At 36.6% G+C, this 20,875-nt stretch overlaps 1 protein-coding gene across 3 annotated transcripts in view; it reads left to right on the top strand.

The window, feature by feature from the left end:
- Positions 1-20,875, top strand: part of PARG (poly(ADP-ribose) glycohydrolase) — a 69,436-nt gene that overhangs the window by 2,045 nt on the left and 46,516 nt on the right. Inside the window, exons 2-7 of one of the 3 annotated variants that reach the window (XM_042787183.1) lie at positions 862-928; positions 3,321-4,304; positions 6,801-6,987; positions 8,130-8,252; positions 9,535-9,618; positions 10,697-10,771. In XM_042787183.1, the coding sequence (XP_042643117.1) occupies positions 862-928; positions 3,321-4,304; positions 6,801-6,987; positions 8,130-8,252; positions 9,535-9,618; positions 10,697-10,771 (1,520 nt within the window). The remainder of the gene's footprint in view (positions 1-861; positions 929-3,320; positions 4,305-6,800; positions 6,988-8,129; positions 8,253-9,534; positions 9,619-10,696; positions 10,772-20,875) is intronic. The other 2 variants (XM_042787169.1, XM_042787177.1) reach the window with 2 other exon arrangements.

Below are 20,875 nucleotides of genomic sequence, written 5' to 3'. Positions count from 1 at the left end.
GAAGATTACTTTCCAGTTGTGAAATAACTGGCTTTGAGTTTTTTCTCCATATTACCCCCACAAGTCTCTACATAATCAGTTCATATGCTGCTGTTCTACTGAAAGCTTGCCTGAACTGCAACATCAGAGATAAAAGACTGATCACATTCACTGGAGCTGTGTCATTGGTAGTAAATCTGAAAATATTGCGTCCTTCACATTTTGTTGCTGTTTAGAACAGTAAGCATTGATAGGCTCTACAAATTGTTTATGAATGGAGGGGAAAAGAAAAAATCCTTTTCTCAGCACTTGTCACTTCCAATGTGTACAGTTTTATATTAAGACTCATGTTTCACAGTATGCTATGTATAAATAAGGTTCTCAGCTGGATCTTCGAAGGTGTCTAGTTAGGTTTTTGTTTGTTTGTTTGATTGAAGATATGCCATGTTTCCTCTTCATTACAAAATTCAGCAGAAGTCTTTTAGGCCTCACTGGTGGTGTTACTCAAAGGTGATAATGAGAGCTGGAAAGTTGCCTTTTTTTTTTTTTTTTAAAATCTAGATAGTCACTGTATGTTTTTAACCATATTAAAAAAAAACAAACAAAACAAAACAAAAAACCCCCCAACAAATGTTGGATGAAAAAATACCCCACAATACACCTACCGTGGCACTTACTATTACAAAAACTATAGCTGCTGAGTGATACAAATTAAATAGTTTTAATAGTGTCGGTGTCTGGATGCTCCCCAGAGTAGTGATGATAATGAGGACTTAATTGGTGTTTTTATCTTCATCCAGGACAAGTTTTCTTATTCATATGAAATCATGTTGCAGTTTTATCATATTTCATGTAATAATGTAGTGAACTGTGGTTTTTCAGTTTGTAAACAACGGACAATTACCACTTGGTTGGAGAATAAAGGACCCAAGACAACTGAGTCCAAAAGGTAAAATGTACAGCATACCTATTCAAAAGTTGTGTTCTTTGAGCGGGCCTGTGGGGAACTCAGAAGTGCAGGTTGCCAGCACAGCTACTTACGGAAAAAACAGTTTCTGCTGCTTTCCATACCTTGGCACATCCCCTTGAGTGTAACTAACTCACAGACTTCCACTACAAAAAGCTAACTAGTCCTCCACCCCTCTAACCCCCCAAGCCCAAACTTTTTTGGTGACTTGGCTTCCTGAAGCACCTCGCAGTTCGGGTGGATGAATATGCTGCTCCGGCAAAGAAAACGATGGGAACCTGCAGCGAAGGGAGGGCCCAGTGGGACTGCTGCTTCCCGTGGCAGCCCGCCGCTCAGCTGAGTTAGCGGTAATACCGGACCTCATGTCCTTACTCAACAGCTCCGCTTTTATTTTTGTCTAACGTAGAGCAGTAACAGTTACAGATTTTGACTGATGGTCCTGCATTCAACTCAAGGCTCTGTTGTTAATTTACAGACAGAAGTTTGTTTTGGTTCATCTCATTGGACTGTGATTGTGGTATAAGCATGTGCAACTTAATTTAGTTTGGACCAGAATTTACAGATGCTCAAATGTGCATTCAGGTTATCTTGTCAAAGATGTTACAAAAATTCTGCTGCTTGGTAGTGCCAGGTAGAGCTTGATATTTTCTGCTAATGTAGTCTGTCAGGAGCAGTGTTTGCAAGACAGTTAAACTCTTAGGAGTTTAGTTCTATCTGGTGCAGAGGAATACCAGGTACTGTTTTTGTTTGTTTTTTGGTTTTTTTTTTTTTTTTGGTAACTGCAGTTGTAAATGTTCTGGTGTACTTTTCATTGATGTTTGTTAAATAGAAATTGGAATCAATAGGAGTGTTAAAATAGCTAGGAAAGCTTGTGATAATGATGAATAGAGAAGTACACGGGGCTCAATTACAGGCTCACAGGAGCCTGTGGAAACACTTTATGTGGCTTTCTATTGCAGTTAACATGACAATTTTAATTTATTTGAATTTGAACACTGTGTTAGATTTTATTTCCTATCTTGACAACAGATGTTGTCAATGCCTTTAAACAGTCATTTATTGAGATGGCAGCAGTAACATAGCTTTAATTTCTGTTCATCAAAATTTTCAGTGCAGGAACAGACGCATAGATGGGGAGTTAAATTGTCATAGCATAAAACCCTCTAAAATCCTGTTGTTTTCAAATAATCTTCCAATGAGTGAAGTTCCAAGCTATCATCTGTTGCTCTAAGCCCCCTTTTTTTTTTTTTCCTATTTGTTCTGTAGTGGTAAAGGTATGAATGCTAACTTTTTATCCAGAGTGCTGTTTTTCTGTCATTGTTCATGGAGAGAATTAATACCTTCAGGAATTTATTAAGATGTTCAGTTGTTGAATTTAAGATTGTGTGATAATTGCATATTTTCCTATGTAGTGATGGGAAACTGGGCAATGATCAGACATACAGGGTTTAGCATGCTGAGTTTGCATTGGTTATATACAGTGTAGTAACAATACATTCAGGAGGTGTTGTTCAGAGAGATATATCCACCCAGACTAGTTAGGTTTTTTAAATATTCATATAGCATCTAAGTATTTTTCTTTAACAGTACACTGACACAAAAATTGGTACTTAAGTGTGAAATGACTTTCCAGTGTCATCTTGAAAAGTTTCATCTGCTCATACAAAACTTGCTTTGTTTCCCTGTGTAACAGTTAGGACACATCTTTCCATTCTTCGAGTATGACAGCACAGAACAAATTTTTCTCTTTAGAAATAATAATTGATTTAATGTGTATTCTAATTTTTATTATCAGTTCTGAATATATTTTACTCTTGCTTTTGCGATTTTTTTTTTTTTTTTTTTTTTTTTTTCGGAGAGTCATGGGCTGCTTATAAAAGTAAGGAGGTAATAGGATGGCTTTGAGACTACTATGTTCTGCTCTTCTAAAAGATGAATTTGTAGCTCTGAGGGAATGGTTATAAAACCACTGATTTCCATGCTCCCTGTCTTTAACTGATTGAAAGTTAAGGAGAACTTTATCACGACTTCTAAATTTTTTTCATCTAGGGTAAATAACTAAGTAATAGCTTAATACTGTTTAGGTTTGAAAATAAGGATAATGAATCATTGGAAAAGATTTCAAAGGTAAGCAACTGATTCATCATCCTTCTGAGCCTTTAAATGGAAGTAGGTTGCTACTGAGCTACATTCCCCAGCACAGTAAAACTTGTTGATCCTGGTAGTGCTCGCTTTACAGAGTACAGTGGGTAAAATTCTGTAGTATCTATTGTATGTTTGTAATCATTCCTTTAAACAAAGTAAATATATGTGTATGTATACAGAAATTTCATTAGGAGATAAGACATTAAATTCCCTTACTTCTCTTTCACAGCTTACACAGCAAAATTAATAACAATACTGAGGCAAATCCCAAGATGACTTCCATTAAAAAAGAGAACATTTGTGAGCATGATGTGAAAAAACTAGAGAATATTTGTCAGCAAAATTATTCAAAAACATCTGTGGAAGTTGGTGCAAAGCATGTAAATTTGCCTCAGACAGGCAGCATGTATAACTGGGAGGCTGAGGATGAAGATCCAGTCTTAGACACAGAGTCTGTGAAGGGGACACAGCCGGGAGACCTCTTCAAAAATGCCAACATCGATCAGATACACAAAACTGGAAAGCAGGCTCAGAGGGGCAGTGAACAAGGCAGTGACAATTGGACTCAGAGGAAATTGTCCTCAGGCAGGTCTTTGAAAATGGGAAATACAAAACTTTCCTCAAAAGGCACCGAGGCAGATGGACAGGTGGCTTCATGCAATTCACAGAAGCTGAAGAGCTGCAATTCTGTCTGTTTAATAGGTGAACAAGAAGAAGGGGATGTAGTTCCAGAAAGTCCACTTTCAGATGCTGGTTGTGATGCTTGTTTATCTGATCTTGGAGGTCCTGGAAAACTGAGCAAATGTCCGAGCAGTTCAGGGGATTCACCTGCTTTTGAGAAAGAAAGTGAACTGGAGTCACCAATGGATGTAGATAATTCTAAAAATAGCTGTCATGGGTCAGAGGCTGATGAAGAAACGAGTCCATTTCTTGATGAGCGAGAAGAGATTAGTATGTCAAAATCCATAAACAAATCTTTTAGAATTCAATATGGGGATGCTGAACTGGAGTCAAGAAAGCCACGTTTTTCTACCAAGGGCTCCGAAAGCTTTGAGGAAATAGATAATTCTGTTAAAGAGGACGATCTGCGTACAAAGTCACCTGGGATCTCTCCTGCTCCATCATCAGAATGCAAAGGTGCAAGACAGGGTGTGAAGCGAGACTCCAAAATCACCTCTCATTTCATGAGGATACCTAAAGTTGAGGAGAAAAGGTAGTGTTTTGTCTGCCTCTTCATCTCTTTTGACGCTCAAAAATTTCCACTTTGGAGGCTAGATTGTATAAAGGGTTTTGCAAAATGTATGTTAAGACACAAAGAGAGCTTTGATGTAAGCTTGAAGTAACTTAATTTTAAAGGGACTGCTTGTGGGTTTTTTTAAAGGATATGTTTGTCCAGTGCAACTTTTTAAGTCACTGGAGATTTTAAAATTGGATATGTTAAAACTGGGAATTAAAGACACTGTAGGAAGTTGATTTCGTTTATCACAGAAGTGATTTAAGACCGTGGGATTTTTAATGTTCGAAAATGAATGGTGGTCCAGGAGTGCTTTATAGCAGTGTAACTCTAGCATTTGTTATTTCATTCAGAATACTTGAGGAAATTGATATTTTCTTGGGTTTTTTAGTTTCATCTGTCAAAAATACTGAATGTGTTTTGTTGAAGCCTCAATGCGGCTGATGCTTTGATTGAAACAGACATGAAAAATTACACTTTTGAAAGCAGTTGTGGAGGTGTGTGTGAGTGCTTTTTTGGGGTTATTTTGGCTTTATTCTTAACTTGGGAGAGAGGACTGGTGATTACACCCTACAGCAATGGAAATAGAAGCCCTGAGCATGACCCAGGGCTCAGCATGCTGGATGTTGTGTAGGGACTAAAGAATAATCTCTGTTCTGAAGAGCTTAGATTTCAGTGGGAGCTGAGAAAGTGAATAAACAGCAAAGGAGTAAGCAGAAGGAGGAGAACTGTGTGTGTCAGTGTAATAAGCAATTATCTTAGTAGATTCCAGTCCTTAAAGTAAGGCAAGGCAGTAGTTTTGCACATCTTTACTGGGAGGTCCTTTCTGGATGTGAGGAGCGGCAGCGGCACAAACTGTGCTTTTCAAGGAAGTGAAGAAGGCTGCAAGAGAGGAAGGAGCTTGCATTTGAGAAACCTTAAGAGATGAGTAGGCTGAGGGTGGATTTGGAAAACAAAGAAATGCAACTCTTAAGAAAAATGGATAGATGAAGAATTTGCTAAAAATTCATGAAAAAGGGGGGGGGGTCATAAAGTTTAAAATGTTTGGTTTGGGGAGTACTCTTTTTGCCAATTTAAATTAATTGCTGTTGTAGCAAAACAGCAGAGGTTGAAGCTTGCATTTGTCAGTGCTAGGGCATTGTATGTAAGGATAAATCCATATTTGAGAAGGGAAACTCATGCAAAAGTTTTGCTGTGCGGGTAGATGGAAATCCTAGCAGTGCTTTACAGAATAATTCGTAAGGTAGAGTATGAGACTATAGAGAGATTGTTTTTTTATTTTGGGGCCTGATTAACGTGATATGGAGGTTATAAACCTCAGTGCCAGGCAGAATAGTGATATTGCCTATAGTACTCAGGAGGACAATTAGAAAATACTAAAGCTTCCTTCTTGGTTTTTGTTAGACCATGTCTATGGCAGATAGTAATGGCTCAGATGTTGGCTTTGGAGAAAGAAGGAGCAGTGTATCAAATAGGTTTCAGTCATCAGTAATGCTATGCCAGAATTATCCTGTGGTTCTCAGAGGAGTACACTGGGCCTGTACCCAGTGTCACGCTGATGTGGCTGCACCATTTGCATGTGATGAGCCAGGTTGGAGGCGTTGTCTGCACCTGAAGACACTGGCATATGCATAGACATGGCAAACAGGTTGGACAACATCTTCATCCAAGGGTGGAGTAAGTTTGATGAGGGCAGTTTAGAGGTCTAAACAGTACCTCAAAGTTTAGGCTTTTAACTTGTTTTGCATTTTACTCTGAGAACTTTCTCTTGCATTGAGTAACATCTGGTATGTTACTTCAAATGTACAGCAGGTTCAGATTTTTCTTCCCCAAAACATTTCAGATTCATGCAAATACCTTTGATCATTAGAGAGGATTAGTTCATCTGCTCTTGCATATATTTGAATTTGCAAGTGTTTTTTTTTTGATTATTCTTAAATTTCTACTATCATTGCAAGTATTACGTGACCGGCATGAAAAATACAGCTGTAGTGAGAAAGGGCGATTAAGAAGTTTGTTTTTTTGTTGTGGTTTATTTATTTATTTATTTATTTATTTAAAAGTTTGAAGAAGTAATATGGACATCTGTACATGCACACGTTTGTTTTCTAACAGTGGAGAAAGGGCTGCAGAGGCTATCCTGACAAATGCAGACCAATGGGTCTGTCTCCTGTCCCTGGATAAAGAGATTTTGTTGGGAAAGAGCCTGATTCTTCAGAGGAGAACCCTGCCTTGCTAACATACTGCAGTTCTGTGAAGGTGTAAGCCTGTAGAGTGTTTTGGTAGACATCATGTACTTTCATGTGTCGAGGAGAAGCAGGTAGTTGATGGTGGGGGTCTTGCCCAAATAAAGCTTTGGCCTGAGGCCACGGCAAATTCTAGCAAATAAACTGACTCTGTTATAAACGTAACCCTGGAGTGGACGTTCGTGTATTTTGTGGAAATAAAATGTTCCAATGTATTTTATTTTAACAGCAGAAGAGAAAAGTGTGAATTCAAACCCCAGAGGCCAGGAAGGAAGATTCCTAAATATGTGCCACCTCCTCTTCCAACTAATAAGAAATGGTTTGGAACACCAATTGAAGAGATGAAAAGAATGCCCATGTGTGGGGCCCGTCTTCCTCATCTGCGACCCTCAGCCAATCATACAGTAACCATCAGAGTACGATAATTCTGTGTATTACCTGAAATCAAATTTCTTAGTGAATTGTTCAATAATATCAAATGCCAAATGTTAGTCTTATAGTATTAGCAGGCTGTGGAAATCTTTCTTTGCCATTCCTTGCAAGCAGACTGGGGCAACTGATTTTCCTGAAAATAGACTTTTCTGATGCACAGAATTAGGTTATTAGGATCCAGAAGAGGTGTAAATATGGTTTTGCTGCCTCTGGCTTGTTAGGGACAAGTATTTTTCTTTTGCGTAGGAGTGTGTGTACTTCCTAGCCCAAGTTGTAAACTGTGGGGATTTAAATATGTCTGCAAGTAAAATGTGTAATTCAACATTTTCACATTATATTTTAATGGGATTCTGTTTTGGGTTCAAGATACTAAAAAGGCTCAAGATATGAAAAAGAGAATGAAGAGGAGTTTCTAGCAATTTTACCACTGCATTTTAGATCAAATCTGATATATTTGTGTTTAATCATTAGGAGTAGTATGCAGTCAAATTATTGTTGAAATAAAATATGTGACCAGAAGCCTGTAGGGTCATAGATAAGCAGCAAATAAGAGAAAAGTAATTTAAGTTTAAATGCAAGTTTGAAGAGAATTGGTGCTGCCAGAAGGCCATATAGCAGACAAAGTCTTTAAGAACATGTGTTACTTATTTTTACGTTTCTGCTATTCCGTGGAGTACACTTGAAATATTGCTATCTCTATAATGATTTCTCATCCTTTCCAGTGTTAGGTTAAAAAGTGTTATTTCTGCACATGGCTATGGTTAGACTTGAAATTACATTTTGAAACTATTTGGATGAAACTATGTAGGTACTTTGATTCATAAATGAGGAAGTATTTAGCTGATAATTGGGCATAAAATAATTGTATTGTATTTCAGCATGTTTCAAGAGGTCAAATGATAAGGTGGTGTTCTTTTCACCAAGTATAACATAAGAGTAGCAGACAGATTTTTTTTCTAATTAAATACCCATCACGTAGTTGGTTTCTAGCTTTCCTCTTTCCGAAAAGGGTGGCTGTAGATGAGAGCTTTTTTATAACTATGTTTTTGCTTTCTTTTTATTTCTTCCATTTAATGACTTGAAAGTAGAGTCTGAGCTTTTTCCCCCCTCTCCTTCTGTGTTGCAGGTAGATCTTCTGAAGGAAGGAGAGGTGCCTAAACCTTTTCCAACTCACTACAAGGATTTGTGGGATAACAAACATGTTAAAATGCCCTGTTCAGAACAAAATTTATACCCTGTAGAGCATGAGGTAAGATAAAGTATTTACAGTTGTGTAATCAAATAAGTTTGTTCACATATAGATGACTTTTCAGTTTACTGCATTTGTTCAGTTAGCAAACTGTGTGTATGGAATTGGAAAATCAAATAGATGCACATACCTGGTCCAAAAAGTGGGTTTCTGGGTCATGATGCCTCATGTGGAGCAGAAGAAATTTTTTTTTCTAGTAATTATTTTACCTAGCCATTGATTTGATGATGTATATATTTCTGTACTTCTATGAAGCATAAGCTTGTACTCCATATAAGTTATATATTTATTTATGTTTGAGGGGTGTTTTTTGTGAAGCGGTTTAGGTTGCCAACATATGTGAGTGAATTTGTAACCACGTTCTGATTATGATATTCTGCCAGATATTGCTGGTAGACTGAGGTGTATCTGTCTGCTGTTCCACTAAAACAGTGGTGGAGGGATTAGCGTTGGCCCTGCATGGTTTATTGATCTGGTGTTTGTTGTCACTGCTCAAGACTTACTTAAACATAGACACTGAAATACTTTAGACTGTGGTGAATAAAATAAGTAAGTGTCCTATAGTGAAAGATTATATAATGATTATTGGTACTTGAACCTGGAACAGAGAATTTTTATAGCCTCTAGGAAATCCTCAGTCTTTTCATTTATCAATGTTACAGATACAGTATAAAATGAATTTAATTGATGTTTCAGAGATAAAGTATTGATAAGATCTTTGTTGGCGGTTGAGCAAGATGAGTTGTTCCTGCCCTTGCAGTAGTCTCATAAGAAGTACTATTGCTTTCAATGAGCAATAAGGCTTTCTGTTGAGGAAAAATATCCCAGGATGTCTTAAATTTGGGCTGGTACAAGAATCAGCCACAGCAATATGCTCTTATAATCTGTGCCCTTGTTGTTCTTACTACATTTTTATAAAGTTGCTGCAGTTTATATTTTTGAGTTGCAGATTTTATAAACTATGGTCACCTTTTATCTGCAAAATCCACCTTCTTCACAAGGGGTGTACTGAACATTATTTGTCCTTATTGAGATGACATGAGGAAGAGCGCTCTATGTGTGAAAAAGAGCTCTTTATGAATTTTATTAATTTTCCTCCTAAGGAAGCAAAATGCAGTGGACTGGAAGTTGCAGAAGTACTTTACAGTTACTCAAAATATTTGGTTTATTTTTAAATAACTTCACAAATAAAGCACAGTGGCAAGGAAGACAATTATTAGTAAATATGTTTTTCTGCTTTGAGTAACTTAATCTGACTTTGGTTTGGGCTTTTGTTTTAAAGAATGGAGATAGAACTGCTGGAAGTAGATGGGAACTAATCCAAACTGCCTTACTTAACAAATTTACTTGCTCGCATGATTTGAAGGTAAGCTTGTCAATTTGAAATCAAGTCTGTATGCATATAGGTACATTCAGGCTCTCTATGTACTGTTACTGATTCTGGCTCAGTTCTATTTAATCACTTACAAAAAGAAATTAAAAAAAAAAAAATCTATGCTGTTCAAGGCATTCCCTAATGAATTAAGGGTTTTAATTAATGAGTGTTACCATTAATCTTGTTAGGCATGATTAAAACTGATTGTCTTTTATAAGTCAACACAAAACTGTGTTTGTCCTGCGGTATCTACTAGTTTGAGGTAAATGTAGCATGCAGCCTTTTTCTGTAACCAGGCAGCAGGGCACCACACAAGTGAGAGACCTTGAATTGGGAGCTCTTCACACCAGTATACTCCACTAAAATTGCAACCACTCAAGGTGCTGATCAAAATCTAAATTTTGGAGGCTAATGTTCTGTTGATAACTCTTAATGGTTCTCATTGGCTTTTAATGGATTGTGATTTGGAGCACCTTGGAATTACTAGTATGTTTTTTGTGAAGAATAATGTAATTTAGATTATACTTGAAAGGCAGAGAACGAAGAAGATGCAAAGGCTACATATAAAATTCAGATGAATAAATGGTGCTCCCCCAGCAGCTATTGAAACTTCCCTTGATAATACTATTTTATTCGGTATTTTTTTCTTGATAATTTTTTAAAGGTTGTTGTTGTTGTAAAGGACCTGCTTAATTTTGTCGTGGTTCTGATTCTTTAAGTTTGTAAACCTGTAAAACTTCTGCTATATTGCTGAGGGACAGTTTTTTTGAATTTTTAGAGACCAAGCGTGGGGTGGGGAACATTTACATTGTGTGTTGTAGGCAGATCCAGACATGCCTTATCTTGTTTTGTGCTAGGAGGAAAAACCTATAGACTAAAGCTTATTCAATGCTAAAGCTAAAATACAGGATTCAGTAGCATGAGGTCACACCATAGTAATACAGTTTATGGATTTTGGCAGGCTTTAGCCACTAGATGGTGCTGTTCCTTTAAAAAGGAAACTTCCTAAAAGAATTTTTCTTCTGTAAAAAAGTATCTCTAAGCTTTATTTTGTTGTGCTCTTTCCTAGGAAGCTATACTGAGATACAACGTTGCTTATTCCAAGAAATGGGACTTCACTGCTCTTACCGACTTCTGTGAGAAGGTAAACCAAGTTGATTGAAAATAGGAAGAAAAGTAAAGTATGCGTGACTACTTTGTCTATACATCTCAATGGTTTTGGCTTAAATCCGTTTTCAAGAGTAAAGATTTTGCAATCATAATCTATGCGGACAATTACTTGACCGGTAACTTCAGTTGAAATGATAATTGTAATTTATAAACTGGATTAATTTTAAATCTGAAGCAGGTAATTTGGGTGCTTCAGTAACAACTAAGGTTACTAAGGTAAGGTGAGAAATGCCTTTTCTCTGTCTTATGATAACCAGATTTATTAATAAACTAAATTAATGTTTTGGGTATAATGGTTTCTTGTTTTAAAAAGTGTTGCTCTCTTTTTCCTTCTTTAAACAACTTTAGTGCTATATTGCAGTGGTGTTTGCATAGACTGTGCTTTGCTGGTCTAGCAGTAAAATTTTGCTGTATGCTGAGATGATTAATTTAAACGGTAGAGCCTGTGAAAGATTGGGTTGTTTTTTGTGACTTTGTGTTACCGTCCTGTAAGAGGATGGAAAAGAAAAATGAGTAGTATGTGGCAAGTATAAGCTGGACTACTATTAATGTACATCCTGACTGATACTCAGAAGCTAGGCTAATTGAAGTAGTATGGGAGATTAAATGAGATGCAATAGAAATTACTGTATTTTTCTTCCACCGACCCAGAAGTTCTTTTAAAACAAGTATGCTTGTTTTCTTGGAAGGGACTTGCAAAGCTGTATTAAGGCTTAGTGAAAACTAAATTTGATTTGAAGTTAATTTTGTTAGTTATGTGTGTTTAAAATAGGTATCTACTTAAATCATGTGATCAGAGGAACTGTGCTTTCTATTGCTTGTTTCCATTGGGTGTAGGGTCTGCTATTTTACAGAATTAGTTTTGTTTTGTATGCAAAGCAGTATTGTTATTGCTGACAGAAGGTACGTATAAAAATACCCGCAGTATTGTGTTTGCTAGCCATGAGAGCTACTGTGGTCACCCATCTTGCCTGTTTATTGTTCCCTCCTCTCCTCTGTGGGATGTCTCTTTTTCAGGCTGTCACAGCTGGATAGTAGGCTGTGGACATCTGGCTGCTTCCATTGAATTTTGTACTAACCAAAATTAATTTGGCCTGTTCAACTATTTAATCTTGTGTTATTAAAAATTACATATTTAAATTATTAGAATGTTTTAAAGTGCAAGCAAACTATTTATTTAAAATATCTTGATTCCGGAACAAATCAGATTTGCACTGTATTGCTACAAATGCAACTGAGCTTGTCCTGGTACGTTCATATCATGCCCCTGGAAGTTCAGAAACTATGGTTGGTTAGATTCAGAGATCATCAGCTAGGGAGAGTAAGTAATATCAGCTGTCTCCAGAGAAGTGAGGAACAATAGGGAAATAAACCATGTGTCATCACTGAGTGAAAAGGCAATTTCTGTCACCTGGGAATAATGATTTCTTTGAGGTTCTCAGATGAAGGGAGGAGAGCTGTTTCATGTGAATTTTTGACCAAGGTAAAGAGTGCACAGCAGTATATTAAGTAAGGAACAGTAAAGTACTGTAAGACAGTGGCTCCTTCTAGTTCATAGGAGCAAAATCTTACCCTGGCTTTGTTTACTGAATATATTGAATTTAGTGAACAGAGCATGTGGGGGGGATACATCTTGTAGAGAGATGTTTAAATCTTTTCTGTTATTAAGGTATGTGTGAACTCTTTAAGTTCTGTAAATTAACAAGACATCTGCTTTCAAAGACTGCAGTCTGCTTAGATGAGCAGCTATTGAGTGAAAAGTTCAGATCCTCTGTGGAAATGACCTAAATGTACTCAGCTGTAGTGAAATAGAGCTTTTGAAGTTTGGGAGTTAATGATGAAGGGCTTACCATTGGCTTGTGTGTTTACTGGTTTATCTCATGGTTTTGAGGGAACAGGGGAACTGTTTCAGGTGACAGTGGCTCAGCAGAAGTTGAGAGGGTTGGTTGAAAGGAAAGCTGGCTTGAGTAATCAGCCTGAAGGGGGACGGGCAGTGGCTCTACAGAAGGGGAGATAGTCACAAATTGAAGGAAAAAGATTAAAACAGAGTCTGTGATCCTCAAATACCTATTTATATTCTTGGACGCTATTGACTTCCAGTATATTCTTAACCAGGAATTCTGTGGTCTTATTTAGATGGGAGCTGTGTCCACAAATCTAATGGTGTCTATTTTAGTGATTCATTTAAGGCAACTGTATTCAGATATTATTTCAATAGGTCTGTGCTTGATAAGTTGTAAGTGCCATTTGTTATTTTATCTTCTGATTCTGGACACAGCTCACCTTATCTATTAATATGTTGAATGCTTTGTGTTTCCTATTGTAGGTAGTTTCCTTCCAAGTTACATGGTCAAAATGTGCATTATTTTTAAATCCTACTTGTAAGAATCAGATCAGTTTCCTTGTAATAACAATAATGACCAGTTTCTTGGGCATAAGTTTATTTTCCTTTAAGATTAAAACACTTTCAGCTTTCTTAACTAATGGGACATAAATATCATGTATGTGAACCAGGATTTTTTTTCCAAAACAACATACCCTGACATGTACAGACTGACCAGTTTTACAGCTTGTCCAATGTGGTGTCAGAAGAGGGAGCCCTCGGACTATTTTCAAAAGCTTCTTTTGAATGCGCATTAATGTGTGGAAGTAAAATTCGTATTTATACAGTGAAGTATATTTGGGAGCTTTGGGGTTTTTTCTTTTAAAAAGTTCATAGCAGTCATCAATAATGTACGTAAAACTCTCGGTAGCTTATTTGCTTCAGACATCTGACAGTTTTGTTGTCCTCTCTGGAATTTCCACAGTGTTGTATTGATCTGTTTTGCCATCTGTTTGTTAATATTGGCAAACAGGCTTAGGATTTATTCAAGTTATTACTTAGTGGTTGAAAATTATTAGTGCTAACATTTTTCTTTGTACTTGCAAAATTCTTGTCACTTGAAACTCATTCTTGCATGTGTTTTCCCAGAAGTTACCTAGAAACTAGACAGGAAAGAGTAAACAACAGGCAGAAAAGCAAATGTGTGGAAACCGCTGTGGATGGAGCTATCTCGGGACCCACAATGTGTTGTAGAAGGGCTTTATTTAAGTGAAAGATGATAGGTTGGGAATTTATTACATGCTTTTGATCAAGTGCTACATGCTGTAGTAGTTTTTAGTTTTCTTTCTTGTAGATCTGCTTTTCCACTTCCAGGCAAGAACAAATTCTTTGCTTTTTCCCAAGTTCATGAAATAAAATGTAATGAGGTCATGCAAGGCTTATGTCTTAGACTAATCTCCAACAACAGCAACTTTATTTAAAGGGAGAAGTAGGGCTTTATTGTTTAAGACAGTCACACGGTCTGCTGCTTTAGATTGGGCATGCTTGTTCTGGGCATGCTTTGTTTTTATTGTGTTGCTTTAAAGTCTCCTAGAGCTTAAGTATAATTCTTGTTAATGTTGTTTCATGAGCGCTTCCTCTTACTGCTTGCGTCTGTCCTCTTTCAGGAATAGAGGAGTGTTTAAATCTGGATATGACATGACATTGCATAAGCAGTGCATAACTTTCTTTAAAGATCCTTCTTTTAAATTCAGTTTCAGCTGCATAGTGTACAAGAATTCAAGTCAGCAGGATTTATGTTGTGAAGCTTCGGGAACCTTCATGATACAGAACCTCTGTCGTCATTAAAATCTGAACTCTTTTGAGTTGATTCAGTTGGTGAGCAGCCTCGCAACGTGTGTTTGTCCTTTACAGTAGAGCTGTATCAAACCAAGTTATTTGATCCTATCTAAAACTTACGAAATTTAGCAGAAATACTTCAGCTAGATATTTTTTCAGTAGATTTGTTACTAAGACAGACACTTAAACTGACAAAAAGGAACTCTGCAGGCCATGAAACAACAATGGATGCTTTTTTTGCTCACGTTGTTTAATTTCAGTATTCTAAACTCCTTTGAAACTTGTAGAACTATAGCGTATACATCGTTGTAGTGTCAGAAAACAAAGGAATAATGCTCATATGCTTTTCAATTCATACTTGCAAGTTATCGGCTTTTCTGATATGCTTCAGTAAAAGGAAGGAATTGGATCTAGTCATCTGATTTTCATCTACTCTTGCTGCTTTTTTTGTATATGCAAAGCAGAAAGAGGAGGACTCGTATGTGTGCAGGACTGTTAGCATTTAGGATTCCCCAAATAATTGTGTTTAAAAAGTTACTTTGTGAAATAATGCCTGTATGCTCTTCAGTGTAGAAAAGGATTAAATCCAGTACTTGGGCATGTTATTAAAAGACATACGGTAACCTTTGGTGATTACTCATGTGTTGGAAATTGCAAATAGTTTAGCCATAAGCTTAACTGATCTCTTAAGCAGCGTAGACTGAAGATCGGAGTGTAGGTAAATTTGTGTGACATAGACAGTGATTGTCTCTGAGCTTCTGTGAAAACAGATCACAATACATCTTACAGATGTTCACATGGTATCCATAACTATTTTTATGTTTGTCTGGCTTCTTTGAGCTTGATCATGTTGGTGGAAAGTTTGTCTGTGAAATGGAGAAGATACAATGAAGGTATATAATAGTTTCCATATGAGGAACATCTAAATAAGCTAGGACTGTTTAATCTTCTCATCTTAGTTAAGAGAGAAGTGAGGAGTGAGTGTAACAGTGCTGTCCAAAATGAATGTAAGAGGGTGAAGAGGAAATGACTTTTCATTCTTCTAGTACAAGTTAAGGGACACTAGGTGAGTGCTCCAAGCAGGTAAGGGTTTCAAAATCAGATGAAAGTAATTACTTATTTAGATACTTAATAAAAGGCTGTGGAACTCATTGTCAGGGGATGTAGAGGGTGCTGTGACTTCATATCAGGTTTTGAAGGGATTTGGAGAAATTGCTGTTAAAAAGATCCCATTGACATCTGCACAGATACTGTGGTGGACTCGGGAAATTTCTGAAGCTGATTACTGTAAGTAAATAGTGTTGTGAGGAAGTGCTGCTGATTACTTACCTTTCTTGCTGTTAGACTTTTCTAGGCATCTTTTGTTGATGGCTTTCATGAGCTTTAGTCTCTCTTTACATTCTTATGACTTTGTGGAGTTGAAGTTGAGAGGCAGAAGTGGCGTTGTTGTGTAGGCCCTGCTGTGGCATAGTACCAATATGAGATGTTGCTGACAGAAGTGTTTGGGGATCTAGTCTCTTCTAGGAGGACAAAATAATAAAAGTAATTGACATTTTAAAAGAATCTCACTTGAAGGCGTTTGTCTTTTAAAAGTTGTTTTTCCAGGCTCTCTGTGGAACTTTAAACCCTTGGTGCCTGCTTGATTGTGAGTCGGAAGACTTAAAGGGGATATGCTATCAGTATCTTTGTAGAGACACTCACTCATTCTCCACTGTATAATGCTCAGTTTCTCACTGTTAGATTTGGCCTTTAGTGTAGGAGAAAGTTGTGTGTGTCTGCAGTGCCTGTTTATGGATGTCTTGTTGTCTTTTGAGAAAGATGTCTGAAGCCAATCAATATATTTAATGACCAGGATCTGCATATTTGCTGGTGATTCCCATATAAATTCAGCATTGAGGAAATAATTTTCTATCATGAAAAGCTGTATAACTTTTACATTTGGATTTTTCTACCAGGTTGAAAGAAACATGATAATTCTCTTTAAAGTGACCAGTCTCTTCTCTTGTCTATATTTAATTGCAAAGAATAACCTTCAGCATGAAGGAAGAATAAGAACATGCCAGACCACTTTATGTGCTCCTTTTTCTCCTTTTCCAGTCAAGCATGAGTTCATTGGTTTTAGCCTCAAAACTGGCTGTTAGCAGTTTGTTTTTTTTTTTTATGGCACACATCTCAGCTTATCCTGAAATCTGATAAAAAGCTACATAGCAAGAAAACAAGGTCTGTTCTCAAGCTGAAGAAATATATTGCTATTTTTCTTTACCCTTTAATTATGCTTTTACATGACATAGAATATGGGATATTAAAAAAATGTTTGTCTTCCAGTTACAACTGTAATTAGTTTTGAAACAGGATTAGAAAAGGAGTCCCATTTCTCCCTACTTCTTTGCATTAAAACTTGCATGACAATCATACTTCTGGATGCTAGATCCTTATTGAAGTCCAGAACAGTTAGGATGTGAGGCTTCGTTACTGTCTGCTTTTACATGCAAGTGTCTACCTATAAATTTCTAGAACCTCACTTAATACCTTTTTCAAACTTTCTATAAATGTAATTTACAAACACATAAACTTATATAATATGCAAGATAAATATGTAAATAATTTATAAATTACACATTTTATATTTTCCATAAATATCACACATCCATATTACAGATGTTTTGCTCTTCCAAAAGTCTGGGTTCCTTTCCTTGAAAAATTGAAGCTAATTATTGTACTAGAAATTATTTTTCATTTGCGCAAATCCTTACTATTTAAAGTTTGGTCTAGCAATATGAATATGCATATGTCCACACTTTCTAAGATATCTCTTTGTTCTACTGCAGGTGTTCTGCACAGATTCCAGAATATAGGAGAATAATCTTAAAGTGAGAAATAGTGGAGCATATTACAATGAGTCTTGTTTCTGTTAGTCGATAGCACTTAGGAGTAATTAAAATAAATAGAAGGAAATGCTTACATTTCACTGAAAAAACCTAACAAATGTGTGTTATTGAATTGCTGAATTGTGATGTAAACCTAGTAAAACTTGTGATATCTACTGAATGTGCTTAATACATATTTTTTGCCAAAGTGGTTTCTCATTTGAATGTATGTTGCTATGTAGTATATTAACACATTTGGCCTGAACTTGGTACTTTCAGAAAATGTCAGATGCAAGTAATTGAGTTAAGATGGAGCAGAAAAATCAGGTGTGCAAATATTGGCAGTATGTGTGCTGCTTCTCTAAGAAGAACTGGTTGCATTGTGAGATCACTGAGCTGATTTGAATGAAATTAAGAACTGTCTTGTCAATGAAAAACTCTACATCAATTGCAGAATTTCAAACAGCCACAGAACCACACAGTCTTTAGGTGTATGAGGCCTTAACCTTAATAACCTTAAACTTAATAACCTTAAGAAATTTTGGAAATTACCTGGACAATTTTTGGTAATTATACTTCCTTTTTTTCACCATTATTTCATTTTTCATCTAAAAAAAGACTATAAATGAAACATCTGAAGATGATGTGACTCTAGTATAGTCTAGCTGTATTATGGTTGTGTGGTTGCGCTCTGGCTTTTCACTCATTTGAAAAAGACCAAACTGTTTAAGAACACCAGCTACTGTTAGGTACATCCATATCTTGGGAGATTTTTATGTTCTAATAAGGCTATACCCCACTCTTGTCTCCTGTCAGGTCTCATGAACTATGTCAGTCTTTCCTGTATGCTTTGTTATTTGAATGACCTGCTTGACAAAATGATTGCTGTAATCAGTTATACTGGAATAGAAGGAATTTTAAAGTACCAAATTGTTCTGGTGACTGGGTTTTTGATAAATCATTTCTATAATTGTCTGGACAGTACTAACAGAAGTGAACATTGTACAGAGATGTCAGCACCGCAAATGTAGGCTTTTAAGCAAGAAACAAAATGTCCCAAGGCTGAAAACAGCCTATCCGTTGCTCCTTGCTGGATTTCATTTTAGTCCAGATGTTTTCAAACAATTTTCATTACATCAGATTACCTTTTTAAAATCTAAACTGGAAAGGTTTTTTGAGTGTGCCATGAAGGGTTTTCTTTTCACAGTAGCAGGAAGAGTTTATCTCCATATTGAACAACACGTGAGCTTTTCTGGGGTGGGGGGAGTATGCATCTTGCACACATTCTAAACTCTAGAAGCTAAGCGTTGTAGAGGAGAAGTAGTGTTGAGCACTGAATTACAGGCTTGTTCTTAGTTTTCTGTACTTTCTCAAAAAAACAGTTGAGTATCTTTTAAGTGTTTTGTGTAAGCACCATTGCAATGACTATTGCATGAGATTATTGACTCAGAATTACCAGGGAAGTGGTATCTACACATACCAGGTGTAGAGTTTTAATTATATTGTGAATTAAGTTCTTGTGGATACTTAATGCTTTGAGACTATATGTAAAGATACATTATGAGGATCCTTTCCATAGTTTTTCACTGATTGGAGAATGTTCCTGTTTGGTTTTTTGTTTTGGTTTTTTTTTTTTTTTTTTTTTTTTACATAAGAAGAAAAAACATTCTGGTCTAAAAAACTATCTTGTAATAGTTGCTTTTTTTGTTTTGTTTTGAGAGCAGGGGGCTGATAAATAGATTTCTTTGCTTCCACTGGATTATGTGTATATCATCATTTGTCTATGCCCACCTTTCCATTTGAAACGACAAAGAGAAGCTCCTTTTGGTCGTGGTGGCTTTCTTAACTGCTTTGTGCCTTTAGGGTTTTTTTTTAATATGTCTGTAGCAATTTAAAAAAGTGATGATAGTCAAAGCTTTCAAGAGAAATGCTCTGAAAAACTGTACATGGAAGTAGGGAAGTGATAAAGAGGCACTGCCATTGTTAGGATGACTATGAAAGCATAAATGAAGTGCGTTGTAGCCATATTCCCAATTCTTCTAATGATTTTTAATCTGAAAAACTAGATTTGTTTATGTTGCTTCCTTGTGGAATTTGTTATTAGTTGCCATGTGTTCTTTAAAGAGCTGGTTTGCAGAGGTGGCAGAATGTGTATCCTGGAGATGGTCTGAGAGTCCTATTTGGCAAATATAATTTTAATTACTGGGTATTTTTCTGAAGATACTGGTTGTTTTGAGTCTATAATTCTGACAACCAAGCAAAAGTCTATAGATTTATTGAAACATACAGAGTTACTGTGTTATCTTTAGTTGATCCTTCTTTCTCCTCCCCTTCTGTCTGTGCTTGACATGTTTTTGATAATGTTAAAGAAAATACAGCTTTCATAAGGGCTATAGCTATGTTGTTTCCTGAAACTTTTAGTGCCAAGGTTATCGGTTTCAAAAGTAGCTGAAGAAGGTTGTAGTTAAATACCTACTGGCTTTTGGATGCTTTTACACTATGGTTCTTAGCAGATGTTTTTAAAACAACGTCAGTGTTAAACTCCCCCCCCCCCCCCCCCCCCAACTACTGTGTTTAGAGAGGTAAATGTTTGAATGAACCTGGAAATGGATTGTTTTGACCCTTGGCTTGTGTCAATCTGATGACAGATACTTTATTTTCCCCTCATGTTACAGCCCTGCTGTAGAAACAAGGTCACTGCCCTTTCCTCTACTTTGTACTTCCCAAGAGTAACTCAGAAGTATTTAGAAAACAGTATTTAACTTTTCTTCCCAGGACTCGACAATGTTTGTGATGCTTATACTTGTGGTGGAATCGCTCTGCAAGAATGTGCAGGTAGAGTCTGTTGGTGGCCTGTAGAAAATCAGGACCGAGGTTTCATTCATTGGTAATGATAGTGATTGAAGTTAGAAGTACAAACTGGGCTTCTGAAATCATTGAGAGGAGATGGAAATATAAATATACATATTTCTCCCAGATTTTACTTAGAATGTTGAAAAGCTTTGAGAACAAAGCTGCCATTGTTAGGGATGATACACCTGAGAGATCACTGCAAGGTTGGATTGGCAGAAGACGTGAATGAGCCTTCAGGGGGGAAAAAAAAAATAAACAAAAATGAATTAACCTCTGCCTTGTAAGCTGTCTTCCTTTTTTCTTTTGAAGTGTCAGTTTGTGGTTTTGATAAATGTCAGAGGCATTCTTCTTCTCAAATAAGATTCTTCTCCGCATAATCCAGTGTTATGTTTTTTTCCCTCTTCCCTCCAAAGATTACTTTGTCCTTCCTCTGGTTTCTAATCAGACAAGTGCTCAAGAAATGAGATGGATTTGACAGCTAAGTGTGTTTCCTACTGAATTAGTTTTGTAAGGGAACTAAAGGAGGCAGATGAGAGTTTGTTCTCTTCAGTTTTGGAAGTTCATTACCTTAATAAAGTGGGAACTAAAATCCACCCCTGACCCCCACTTTGATTGTAGGTTTCAACCTTATTAATGTGTATAATATTTTCCATTATGACAGTGTCTGTTTTACATAGGCACACAAGTTACTGGGCTG

The sequence above is a fragment of the Tyto alba genome, unplaced genomic scaffold (genome assembly GCF_018691265.1).
Source record: "Tyto alba isolate M040663 unplaced genomic scaffold, T.alba_DEE_v4.0 Super-Scaffold_1, whole genome shotgun sequence".
In the NCBI taxonomy this organism is placed as follows: domain Eukaryota; kingdom Metazoa; phylum Chordata; class Aves; order Strigiformes; family Tytonidae; genus Tyto; species Tyto alba.
The sequence above is the reverse complement of the archived record's forward strand: the minus strand, read 5'-3'. Positions and strand labels throughout refer to the sequence as shown.